This window comes from Magnolia sinica, chromosome 13, assembly GCF_029962835.1.
Source record: "Magnolia sinica isolate HGM2019 chromosome 13, MsV1, whole genome shotgun sequence".
NCBI classification, from domain to species: Eukaryota; Viridiplantae; Streptophyta; class Magnoliopsida; order Magnoliales; family Magnoliaceae; genus Magnolia; species Magnolia sinica.
Genome location: NC_080585.1, coordinates 20,154,557 through 20,167,624, shown reverse-complemented (window position 1 = coordinate 20,167,624; position 13,068 = coordinate 20,154,557). Strand labels below are relative to the sequence as shown.

Below are 13,068 nucleotides of genomic sequence, written 5' to 3'. Positions count from 1 at the left end.
ATGTGTTCTAGAATTATTGGACAGATTAGGTGATCCATTAGACCGTCAAGTAACCGATGCAAATAAGAGCATTACAATTTATAGTGGAGCTGAGAGCACCCGAGCATTTCTCAAATATATTATAATAAGATACGGGGAGTTATTTTATGCGCTGGCTGCGTATGACGCTTGATACGCACTCCCATTTGTGTATACAAGCGTTGTGGAATCCGCTGTCACTTAGTTACCACCCATAAATCAGCTTCACCGAACAATCCTAACCTCAGATTCTTGGAACTTCTTTGTTGAAATAAAACCATTGGATGGTTATCCATTTTTAACCGTCCGATGGATGGCCCAACATATGACCTATCAACAGTCGATCGAATGACTTGGGACAGTTTAGTTTGATTTATATGCATGCCAAGTGTACAACTAGCGTATTAAGTATCAGAGTGCCGGAGTATCAAATAACCTCCTATTCTTCATTAGAAGAGAGGATGTCATATCGGTTTTGCCAACTGCTTCTTAAATTCAAGATAGGCGGCTCCTAGATTCTCTACAGAAAAGCTGTGGACTCCAAGACAGTCGTGTAGCCATCCATAGGTGGTCCCCACCAAAAGTGGTGTACAAACATATTAAATTCAGAAAAATTGACCCCTTGAACATGGACCGTCGATGTCATATTTTTTTGGCCACGGCATGGCCCATCGCTATCTGCTTTGATTCCATACACAGACTCATTTGAATCCAGCTGGTCAGTTGGAGGTCCAGCACAAGCGGTACATTATACACGTGTGAAATTATATGATCCTCAACCCTAGGAAACCTGTCCTCAATTGGTGGGGCCCATGGCGTGGGGTCAAGAATACTGATGGGTGCCACCTTGAATGTCACCTAAAATTGTCGTAACTTGAAAAGGATCTAGCCGTCCAGTCTTCTGGCGTTTTCACCACATTGAATGTGGACCATTGCTGTATGCAACTACAGCAGGACACATCAGACCCACGGTCTGGATCACAAAACCATGGGGCCTGACTTCCACGAAAACGGACAATTATATGATAGATAATCGCCATGTGAAGAATCATAGATTTCCAATGTCTGTTTTCACCTTTATCATACTATTTCATTAGGAGGAACCAACACTTCGTTTGGCCCATGTGGTGGCTCTTGATCACCAGCATGTATAACCTCATCAGGCCCACATGCTGAGATGATCTGATAATTAGAGCCATCAGATGATTCACCATCAACCTGTAGATGAATGTAGAACATGGAGAAGATAATTTCCAATGGCTTGCATTCTACTCCAAAATGCAAAGGTCAGAATCGTTCTTGAACCTTGATTATTCAACCGCAGCTCATTTGTTGCAGCACCAAAATTGATGATGCCAATCACAGGACCATCCCAGCATGCAGGCCCCATGGGTGGCATGCTCTTTCTTGAATCCCATAACTGTCTAATTAGAACTGCGCCGATGTATCTCATCAGCCACTTAAATCGACAGCGTGTAGAGGCCACCTTGGTCCTTTGACTCATTGCGGTCCATCTTGATCAAATAAGCTAATTGATACCCATCTAACCAAGAAAATTTCTACATTCATTTCATGGCAGCACCCAAATGAGGTCCTAGCACCACAACTTGCCATGTTGAAGGAAAAGAAAACGTTCGAACAATCTCCAGAAGACATGAGAAACAGCTAAGAACTAGAATACAGAAACAAGAACATAAAATTGCAAAATAATACAGTGCTGCAAATACAGGCGTGAGTTCTAATTGCAAACATGTCACACACCAAAGGCCTGGCTATGCTGCGGCAGACTATGAACAAGAAAACATCACAACCCATCATACAAAATCTTCCCATGCCTTCGTCCGTCTATCAGTAAACATCTACAGCCTTATTGGCTTCTTTTTTTCTTTATTATTTATTTTATATATAGGAAGAAAGGGCATTGATGGCTCCATGAATCTGCCACTGACCCTTTCAGCACCCTTCCACGCAAGGCACAGATGAAATAGCTTCAATAACACGCTCCTGGTTGGTGTGCTCCTCTTGCTCTTCAGCCGCTGCAGGCCCATCTTGCTTGGATTCAGTTTGGCTCATTTCGGCTGCGGAAGGTGCCTCAGAGGCAATGTGGAGGGGATTCTTTGGCAGGTCTGTTTTCCGGGACCCTGGATTTCCCAATGTGGATCTCTCTGAGAGCAGTTTGGGAAGGGACTTCCGGAGAGGCTTCTTCACATGTGGGGACGATTCTTTGGTGGGACCAGTTCTGGAGACCCTCTCATCAAGGCTCAGCCGGGCTGGCCGACATGAAGGGTTGCTGCTTCCTTCAGCTCCAGGCAATGATAAGCTCTTCTGGCGGCCAAGCTTTGGAGATTTGGCTCTTGTTGTTGGTATCTGCATCACAGAGTTCGAACACCACCTCAAAAGAAGTTTAAGCAGACAATATGGCCTCCCGATTAAAAAGCATAAAGCAAATGTGCTTGACCAAATGGTAAAAAAAACTTCCCGGTTGACTCAGAGTTTGGTGCATGTTTTACAGAGGGAGGGAGAGGGTTCGATCTACACATTTATTTCATGAGATTTCAGTCTACATATATTTCGTGGGAATACATCTCAAGAGAATGCATTTTGATTTATAGAAATGGATAATGGAACTAAAATAGTTATCATAATGATCTCCATCTGTAGTGATGAGTCCAAGTGAAATTATGATAGAGTCGAAGTCCTTTATGAATTACTGTCATGGACTGATTAACTCCTTAGCACCCCAGCCCATGTGGCACTCGCACAAAGTGCTGATGCTACTCAAGTAGGCCTTAACTCCTATTTGCACCCCCTAGTACTACACTATTAAGGACAGAAATGGATGAGAGCACAAGATAACACTAGAGAATGAATGGAAAAGCTTGTACTGCACTAAGAAGAGGGGATTACAACTCCGGATGAGATCTATGAGCCCCCATCACACAAGCACAAGAAATTCAGAAGCACATATCCATTGCTAGAATGGAGCCATGCAACATTCATCCAATTGTCAGGAATTTTATAAGTCCATAGAAAAGCATCCAAGCATGTGATAGCCGTATGACAACCCTAAAGAAATATCCTAATGAAAGCATCACGGGACTCACAACTAAAGCAAATGAACACACAGATTTGTCTATGTATTGAAGCTACAGGTGGATCATCAGGTATCTATTAATGGATCCACTCATAGATCAATGGAGGAATATGTCAGTGATACGGATGACTTCATGAGAAACCAATCGAAGGACAGATAAACAACCAGAATGATGAATTCTGAGGAAAGAAGCTACAAGAGTCTCAAGTCTTCACTTCCTCATATTGCACCCAATTATGATACGAGTCAAGAGCATAAGGAGAACCACAAGCTGCAAACGAGAATTCAAAGTAAGCATCTCTACTATCCAAGAAGTGATTGATTAGGAGAGCCTATGTAAAAAAGAATGAATTGGGAAAGCCTAAGTATGTAAAAAAGAATGAATTGAGAGCCCTGGGAGAACTACAAGCCACAAATGAGAATTCAATGCAGAAATCACAAACAAGAACCACAAGCTGCAAACAAGAATTCAAAGCAAGCATCTCTACCATCCTAGAAGAAGTGGAAGCAGTGTTGAAGATTAGGACAACACGTATAAATAAGTGAATCAAGACAATCAGGAGAACCACAAGTTGCAAATGAGAATCAAAAGAAAGCAACTTTAGCATCCAAGAGGAAGTGGAAGACGATGCTGAAGATTAAGTGAATCATGGGCACAAAGAGAACCACAAACCACAAACGAGAATCCAAAGCAAACATCTCTATCATCCAAGAAGGAAAGACTACTCAAAGATTGAAATAACACAAGTACGTAAAAGGTAATGACGTGACTACAATGCCATCCATATGATAAATGTTTATCCGGCGAATAGGATTATGGAGCCAACTGCTGCCAAAGCAGAAAAAGACACAATAAAAAGGCAGATCATGGCAATGAACCAACACTGGCTTAAAAGTCGTGACAAGTTTTCTAAAATTTAGAGGTAATTTGATGCATCCAGGCCACCCAATCATTCGATCGAGGCCCAAACCTGAAGGATTGTGAGGTCAGGTCCCTCTAATGTCAGATCAGGCCCTGACTAAATCATGCAAGGGTCTAAACTAAATATAAGGCCTATCCAACCATCTGGTTGAATGTCTGGATCATCCAGCCATCCAAATTGAAGATTTGAATCACATAAGGGGCTCAAATTGACCCAATCAACCATCTAGATCAAAGAAAAGGTCCAGATGGTTATTTTGGACAAGAACCACAACCAAACTGGATTGCCCTTATGGACAATTGGCTAGATTTTGGGTACCACACGTCCAACCAAACACCATTTTAAGGCTTTATGCACAGACTGCTAGAGAACCAGGGCTTTGTAAAAACAAGCCTAAGAATTGTCCATGTGGTTGGTGTATATTAGATAAATTTATCATATCTTGAATTCTACAACTTATTTCCTTTGCTTATTTCTTATATTTTGTTGCAATCCAAATACGAGTCAGTCTTAGGAAGCATTATGCTGATCAATAAGAAACAAGCATTGACTTTATTTACAGATTTCTTTCTAAAAGATTCTTGGTTGTATGGGAATATTATAAAGGCCCATGGGGCAATATCCATACCTCAAGCTTATACAATTGAATTGAATGAAAGCTTCTTCTTTGATGTCTTCAAATTCATCACGAAGTCTGTGGTGTGTCATTGAGATTGTCCCATAATCCCCCTACATTCCAATGAAGGATGCTTTCTCTCCTTTCTAATGAAACCAATTAGAAGGTTGCTGTAATTTGCATCCGTAGTTCCTTTTGAGAATTTTCAAGATTGTAGCATACGTCATGATGATAGTGGAATGGCAGAAAAGGATGCATGTAGCCAACCCCAATTAGTTGGGATAAAGCTTAGATGATGATGATGATGGTAGCATAGGTCATGTGCAATGGAGACCAAGAACTGCGCAGGTTAAGAGTGAGTTGGTGCCAGTTGAAGACACCCTAAAAGAGCAAAGGGGAAGGCCCAAAAGGCCATGGGTGGAGGTAGTAAGAAAAGACTTGATACCTATGGTCTTATGGAAGTTATGGCCCTCGATAGAATGGAATGGTGGAAAAGGATTCGTGCAGCCGACCCCAATTAGTTAGGAGAAAGCTTATTTGATGATGATGATGATTGGTATGTTTGCTTATACATCAAATACATACACACATACATACATATATATGTATGTATGTATGTATGTATATTTATTTATTTTATTGAAATTTCATTTTACAGAATAAGTGTATAGTCAGACTGAACTAAACGATAAACGAAGATTGATCTCTTTTGAAGCACTACAAAGAAAAATGATGAATTGTATCAACATCTGGATTATTTTGTATGTACAGGAAGTTAAGGATCCTTTCCTTGATTTGTTCTGTCGAGATTTCATTGCTCCAATCAGTTTTTTATTCATAGTTGGAAGTTCCCATGACATAATAGATAGGTGACCCGACATCTGTAAAAGAAAAAAGGGAATCTTTTCGATATTCCTTGATCTCAACGAGTCATTATCAATTGTGGAAAAAATCGAACAGAGAGAGAAAAGGATGGCCATTGCATTACAAATGCGATGCTCTAACCTTTGAACTAAGCAGGCTCACGTAACAGAAATAGAAAATAGGAATTTGGAAACTACCGGAACCTTAACTATTAATAATTATATACATATACGTGGTATGAGCTTATTCTTTTCAACTGAATCTCAATCCTTCTTTCTTGCTGCATCAAATAACAGTTAACACATTGCTATAACAGCATATGCTGTCTTCCACAAAAAATAAATCAATAATCTTATTGCAATAAATTTTCATCTATGATGTGCTAATTCTGATTCTTATCTCACTTGCTTCTTCTGGTCTTCCTAGTTGCCGTCACTGGCTCCTTGAATGCATGATTCTAGGGCTGCAACAGCTTTCAGATGCATAAGTATCAACAAAGTCAAGGGAAGACGACCAATATTATTACATTTGGTTGTTTGATAGATTGGTTGCCACTGATACTTTCCAGTATACAAGACATGACCAACTTCGACATGGCATCACAGACAACCAGGTCAAGTCATATTTTGATCCTAGCAATAAACAAACATAGTTGACTTCTTTATGCCATCCAAACAATAGAAAATTTTGCAGTCGATCCCAATTATAAAACTTTGACTTTGGATCGGCTCACAACTCATAGGGTAGCAAGTTGACCCCGCAAACTGAGGTCAGGTGACGACTTGGCCAAGTCAGAGATGCCTTTTTACAAAAACAAAAAACATAAGTATCACAATCAAATCACAGCCGTGTTTGTGAAGTCTGACTTTCAGGTTCAACTCATGAATCACTTGGGAGCTGAACAGGGTCCAATCTGACAGAATTTACAAGCTGTTCTGCCAGTTTTTTAAATGGTTTGCAGAAACAATTAAGAAGTCAATTGAATTTTGTTAGTCCCTAGTATGGCATGCTAGACCAGAAAGTTCTAGGCACAGCTTTAGTGAAATCAAGCAAAAGGAGGGGGGGTGGATAAAAAAAAAAAGAAAAGAAAGAATAAATCATCCATGGCAACTGAGGTCTTTTGATTAGAAGAAACAAAAGCATATTCGTTATTCACCAGACTTGTCAAGTTTATTTCATTTTTTCATTCATTCATTCTTTTGGGAACGGTAATTGTAAAGTTCTTTTCGTGGCAGAGAAGGAAATCCTAACCAAAAGTTTTGCAACGATGTAATGAGGTCAATCGATCGAAGTGAGCAACAGTGTCTTTGCAGAAAGCATTGGCACAAGATATATCGTGGGATATATCGGCCGATATCGTCGATATTTAAAACATTGGCACGTGTGTGTGTGTGTGTGTGTGTGTGTGTGTTATCGTCGATATTTAAAACATTGGCACGTGTGTGTAAAATTTATTGCATATTGCATGATCTTGAAAGCAGTAAAAGACGTTTCATATATAATTTAATATGTAATGCAAATGAAGAAAATAAAATAAATGAGTATTGGCATGTGAATGGTGTAAATGTGAGGTTTTGCAGCTCTGCCACGGCCAGTTCCACGAACCCCAGTTAAAGAAGAAGGCTGATGTCCGGTTGGCAGCTAATTGTAGAAGTTTTGCCAATCTACCATTTAAGCCAGCCCCAAATTGTTGGGAGAAAGGCTAAGCTGAATATGTGGATGTAATACAAATGAGTAAGCATAATTATAATAAAAAGGTGAGAAACAAACTCCGGTGAATAACATAACTTGTCAATATCAATAAAGTGAATTATGTACATTAATGATAATACCTTCTTCAACTCCACCTTGGGAGGTGCAGGCTCTTGATAGAAACTGGGCATGGGGGTTGCTTTAAAAGTCAAGCTCTTCCTGAGCATCTTAATCTCTGCTTCTTGAGTTTCCTATTCAAGGACAAAACATAACCATAAAGAAAGGACTAGACTCCCTTAGACAAATCAAAGTCAGCAAACGTTGACATTCCACCCATAAAGTTAGAATATAATTGTATCACCTTACCTTAGATTTGGCCTGCAAGGTAGTCTTCTCCACTTCCTTCGCATGAGTCTTTTCCTCAAGCTTAGTGAAGAACTGGTTGACAAATAAACAGAAACTAGCTTCAGTGGATTAAGCACAGATGCTGTCCGCAACAACCATATGTCTTGGGAGTATGAATTGGACAAACCTCTTTCCTTTTCTCAGCTCTCTCGTCACATTTAAAACTAAAGTTGTAGGTAGGCATCATTCCCGCTCTTCGGGGTTTCGAACCTGCTGCAGTGGGACTTCTACAAAATACTTAAGGATAAGCAAAGCATCCAATCATCGTCGATAACTGGATGGTATAGATGTCACAGAAACCGACAACTCATATGATAGTGCATAGCCATAGAGGATACGAAGAAGTTGAACGAGAATGTTCTTCGCCTTTACCATGTGGTCGCTGGTTCAGAGGCTTCAGTTCATTTAACTCTTCCCTGTAGCAAGATGGTGGTTTCTCAGGTAGGAAGAGAAGTGCATGCAATCCACCGAATTACATCCAGGTTTGATGGAATTTAATCCAAAAAACATTACAAGCTATCCTACATCCTTTCTTTCACAAAATTGACAATGAATCCGATGGTTTAAAATGCATACAAAAACATCTATAAATAAAATAAAGGTCTGTGGGGCTAGGAATGAACGGATGCAAGAGCTTAAACCAAGACTGCAGACAATACATACTTCAGGCCATCAGGCTGCAAGGCTTTGGTGGTGGAAGTTGCTGATCCAGACCTTTCAGATGGCTGTTCAGAGTAAATATGAATAATGAAATGGTTACTACCAGAGACGATGATATTTCAAATACTAGAAACGGCAAAGACAACCTATATTCCACATCGCACTCCTTCATCGGAATGAGAAATCAAAGATTCCAGAAATTCTACCTTGAAATGCAGAGAAGTACTTGCTGCTGACATTGATCTTGTAGGGCTGCCCGAATCAACACTTTCATTTCCCTCAAAAGCCGGCTTTGCATTAATTGAACCCCTGTTGCTTGCAAGGGCAAAAGGCTGCTTAGAACGGGAAGTCACAGTGAGGGAACCATTTGAAACAGAAGAAGTTGCCCCCACTTGTTTCCCATCTTTGTCCTTTTTCACCGAAGTTGCTCCAGCATGTCCGGTGCTCAAAGGCTTCTCGCTAGTGGTATATGAGTTTCTGATCTTCCCTTCACCCTTCTGGGGTTTGGAACGGTTTGCACCATCAGAGTCTTTCACTATAGATTCCTATTAAAAGGAAAGATCGCTGATGTACAATTAAAATCAAAGGGCTTCAGCTAATGTATGCAACCAAACAAACTTAGAAACAGCGCACCTTAGAAGCGCGTCGAAAACTTTCCTTGCAGACAATTGGTTTGACTTCAATTTCTCCCAGAGAAGATTGAGCAGGTGTGCTTTCCAAACTTATGTTAGTTTGCACTACCTCTATACTATTACCAAGAGTCCCATTTACTTCATCCAAATCCAAACCTTCCCTGCTAGGCAAAGGAAGCTTCTCAAGAACACCATTTGCATCATCGCTCTCATTTACAAGACCATCGGCATCCATTGCACACTGAAAAAGGACAGACCAGAGGCAGTTCTCTTTATTTCAATCAAATCTCTACAAAATAACAGACACCCAGTTGCAAATTATCAGCCACTATTTCTAAGAATCTTCCTCATGAAATCAAAAGGAAGAAGGAAACAATAAATAAATTGGAAAGGGCCCACTGGATAGATGGTCGGTGTGATTTAGCCTAGGTTTTTTGGATGCCTATAAAGTTTTTCAGTTGTAAATATTTTACACCTAAAAATAGTTTTCAGGTGTAAACAACAACATGGCATTATGTTTGGCTTTTAAGTGGTACTGGTATAACACATTTATAAGTAAATGTACGGTGTTTACAATGTATAAAGTAGGAATTCACACCACACAGATGTTGGGGTAATAAATCCCTCCAAAATATGCAAATCGCATACAAAATGGCTTTATTTTTTTGGGCCCCTAGGAAAAAGCATCAAATAATCCACATGCTGGTCGGATTGGATGGCCTACATCCATCACGGTGGTCCTGAACACAATATGGAAGGTTTTTAATGGTGTGTGTCCCATCCCAAATGTTCCCACTCGTGTGGCCCATCTGATGATCAATCCAGCTGCTTTTCCGAGGCCATAGGAAAGCATCAAGGGATGCACATGATGGACAGTTTGGATAGTGATGTGCCCCACACAACATAAGTGCCATCAGCCATCATATTCTACAGCTACTATGTATGATGTATTTTCAATTATAAAGTCTTTAGTTGTAATCCGAAACATAGCTTTTGGCCTAGAAAAAAAGGGCAAATTTACTAGTACAGTGTTTAGAACTTGTAAACACTTTAAAGGAAATTATGATATCCAAACACCTGTGTGTAAAGTGTTTACCTGTAAACCTTTACAACTAAGGATTTTATACGATCCAAATGACCCCTAAGACCATCTGATTGGTGTTTTTAAAAAACTAAAAAATGGACCACCAATGGTGGGGCCTGCTAATGGTTGTTTCCATCTCCAATCCTCATACACATTACATGCATCCCCCAGCATCATCCAGGTTCAATTGTCTCTACATATGGTAGAGATAGAGCCATACCATGACTGGGTTCATACGTCTCAACAATATCACTTGTGTGTCAAGTGTTTACCTGTAAATCCTTTACAACTAAGGATTTAACAGGATCCAAATGACCCCTAAGACCATCTGATTGGTATTGCTTTTTATTAGGTTGGTCCATCTCCAATCCTAATACATATTACATGCATCCCCCAGCAACATCCAGGTACAATTGTCTCTACATTTCGTGGAGATAAAGCCAAACCATAACTGGGTTCACCCATCTCGACAATATCATTTGTGTTGATGATAGCCAGAGGTTATCTATTAGAAAGAGAGTAAATGCAGAACCGTCGTCACTTCAGTAGGTGAACCAATGCAGTTATATAATACCATCTGCTCCTATAGGCATCATTCTATCGAGAACAGAGTAAAATGAAAGGGAATGGAAATTTCAAATTTCCAAAAGCTACAATGGGAAGGGAAAGATTTCTCTCACATTTATCAGTTTTAGGTAGTACTTGGAAGTACCCCCAAAGCTAACATTTTTTCAAGTCTGACCAATCGGGGTGACATTGTTTTCAATTTAAGATCAAGCATTTAGGGTGGGGTGGAAAAATGAAACCCAGATGGGCAACATATCAGTTTTCCTTCCTTTTTTTTTTTCTTCTTTTCTTTCTTCTTTTTCTTTTCCAATCCGCCAGAATAATATTAGGATTGAATAATCTCCAACCACTTCAACTAGTAAACTTATAAGGGGGGAAAAAAGAATACTACTCTTGAATCTAAACTCTCCTTCAGTCTTGAAACCATCAAAATCTTCCCTTTTTTCCCATTCCCCCAGAATAATATTAGATTGAATAATCTCCAACCGCTTCAACTTGAAAACTAATAATATAATATGAGAGAGGGAGAGAGATACAACTCTTGAATCTTAACTCAATCCTTCAGCTTGAAAACATCAAAATCTTCCCAAATAAATCCCCTTTAACTACTTTAAAGACGGAAAACATCACTCCAGCAGTCAGAGATTTGAATTTCCAAAATCCACAATGTATTAACTGATCGAATCAGAACTGATTCGGTGCTTGAATCTTAAATTTTTAGAAAATGACAGAATTCCCTGAAATCAGCTAGAAAGAGGGAAACATCAAATACACCATTCTAGGAAGACATGCAAGGGGTGTTGGACGCTCAAGCACAACAGTCACTTTCTGCCCAAATCACGAGTGGCATCACAAGTCCTAGTTGAAACGGCGTGCTGGTCGATTGGGGCGAAAAGGAACCTTTTTTCAGTTCCAAATTTGAAAAGCATTCGCCACCCAAACAGCCCCTCTCCAGCTTCGAATTTGAATAATAATAATAAGATGCCGGATCGACCCAAATCGGGATTTAGGCGGACATCCAAACGCGGCATTAGGTTTCCTAAATACACAATCGAAACAGAAGATGAATATTGCTTTGTAGAAGAAAGATCACATTTGAATCTGGAGAATGAGAATAACTTACATTATTTTCAGGCGTTTGGATCTCCAAAGAAAGAGGAAATCAGTCTCGAGTCGAATCGATCTTTTTACTGCTCGGAGAAGAATCGCATTTGAAATCTCAAACGGACGGAGACGAAATGGATTTGGAGCGATCGAGAACCGAGAAAATGAAGAGATTTGAGAAAATGACAAGATGTTAAGGAGAAGTAGAATGAAGAAGAAAGAGATGGTTTGGGAGATCGGAGCGTCGGATCTCGGACGCCATGAGCGTACGGATGGCAGAACCTCTGAGAGAGGGGGATACGGTTAGACGGTTAAATAAGAGAGTAAAATCTCGATACCCGAGGGTTGGGGGTGGGGTCCACCGTAGGTTATATTTCTCGGACGCGAATTGTGCAGTGAGACGCTCATTCCGGACGCCGGGTCCCTGACTGTGGGGCCCACCTTGATGTACTTTTCTTATATCCACACCGTCCATCCGTTTTCCAGATCATTTAGAGCACGAACCCAAAAGTGCAGCAGATCCAAATATCAAGTGGACCACACCACAGAGTGGAGAGTGGGAACTGACCATTAAAATTTTCTCGCCGGCCACAAAAGTCTTGGATCAAGCTGATATTTGTGTAGTCCCTTCGTCTGAGTCTATGTGACCTTGTCAACAGGTTGGATTGAAAATAAGCATTCGTTTTTAATTACGGACGTTCAATCACCCTTCCTTCCTGTGTGGTCTGGGCTACTTGAGATTTTGAACTCATGCCCTAAAATGAACTCATGCATCAGTGTGCTCCCCCATGGATGAATGAATGGTGGGGATATAATAAAAATAAATCATGGTGGACCCTACAACTAAGGATCCACCGAAGCCACATTCCTCACTGTACTCTTTAGTTGTGTGAATACTCTATGGAGCCTACCAAGCTGTCTATGTTTCATCCATTATTTTATTTTTTTTCAACACATTATAGGCATGAGGAAGCGTATTCAAAGTTTAAGCCTGCCACCTGACAAAAGATAGTGGGAAGATGACGTCCGCTATTGAAATCTTTTAAACTCAATGATGTTTATTTGTCATCCAACTTATTGATAAGGTTAAAAAAAATAAATGAAGGGAAAATACAAAATATCATCTTAGTTCAAAATTTATGTGGCCCAGGATGATCACGAGGTCACACAAACCTAAATGAGGGAAAATCACAAACATCAACTTTATTTAAAACTTAAGGAATCAGGATCCTCTGCTGGCCACAAACAATAAACTTTTGTTTAATGCAATTTGATTGGGTTATATCGTCAAACATTGCTTTTAATGTAGCACTGCTAACAAACGTGAGTGATGATATGGACCAATCACAATACGACAAGAAGAGTTTCTTATTTGTGGCAAGTAGATGATCTGGATTAAAACAATAGTG

The 13,068-nt window shown here is 40.0% G+C and overlaps 1 protein-coding gene across 4 annotated transcripts; it reads right to left on the bottom strand.

Annotated features, from left to right (window-relative positions):
- Positions 1-1,696: 1,696 nt before the first annotated feature.
- Positions 1,697-11,965, bottom strand: LOC131223137 (protein WVD2-like 5). 4 transcript variants are annotated; one of them, XM_058218447.1, is made up of 9 exons: positions 11,679-11,964; positions 8,906-9,193; positions 8,479-8,817; positions 8,276-8,337; positions 7,951-8,028; positions 7,740-7,839; positions 7,574-7,645; positions 7,348-7,458; positions 1,697-2,385 (listed from the first exon to the last, which is right to left on the bottom strand). In XM_058218447.1, exons 2-9 carry the CDS (start codon positions 9,137-9,139, stop codon positions 1,972-1,974), a joined length of 1,410 nt encoding a protein of 469 aa, XP_058074430.1. In that variant the 5' UTR covers positions 9,140-9,193; positions 11,679-11,964; the 3' UTR covers positions 1,697-1,971. The 4 variants fall into 4 exon arrangements, with proteins under 4 accessions (XP_058074430.1, XP_058074432.1, XP_058074431.1 ...); XM_058218449.1 differs by having other exon boundaries at positions 8,479-8,769; XM_058218448.1 differs by having other exon boundaries at positions 8,906-9,145.
- Between the last annotated feature and the right edge of the window lie 1,103 nt (positions 11,966-13,068).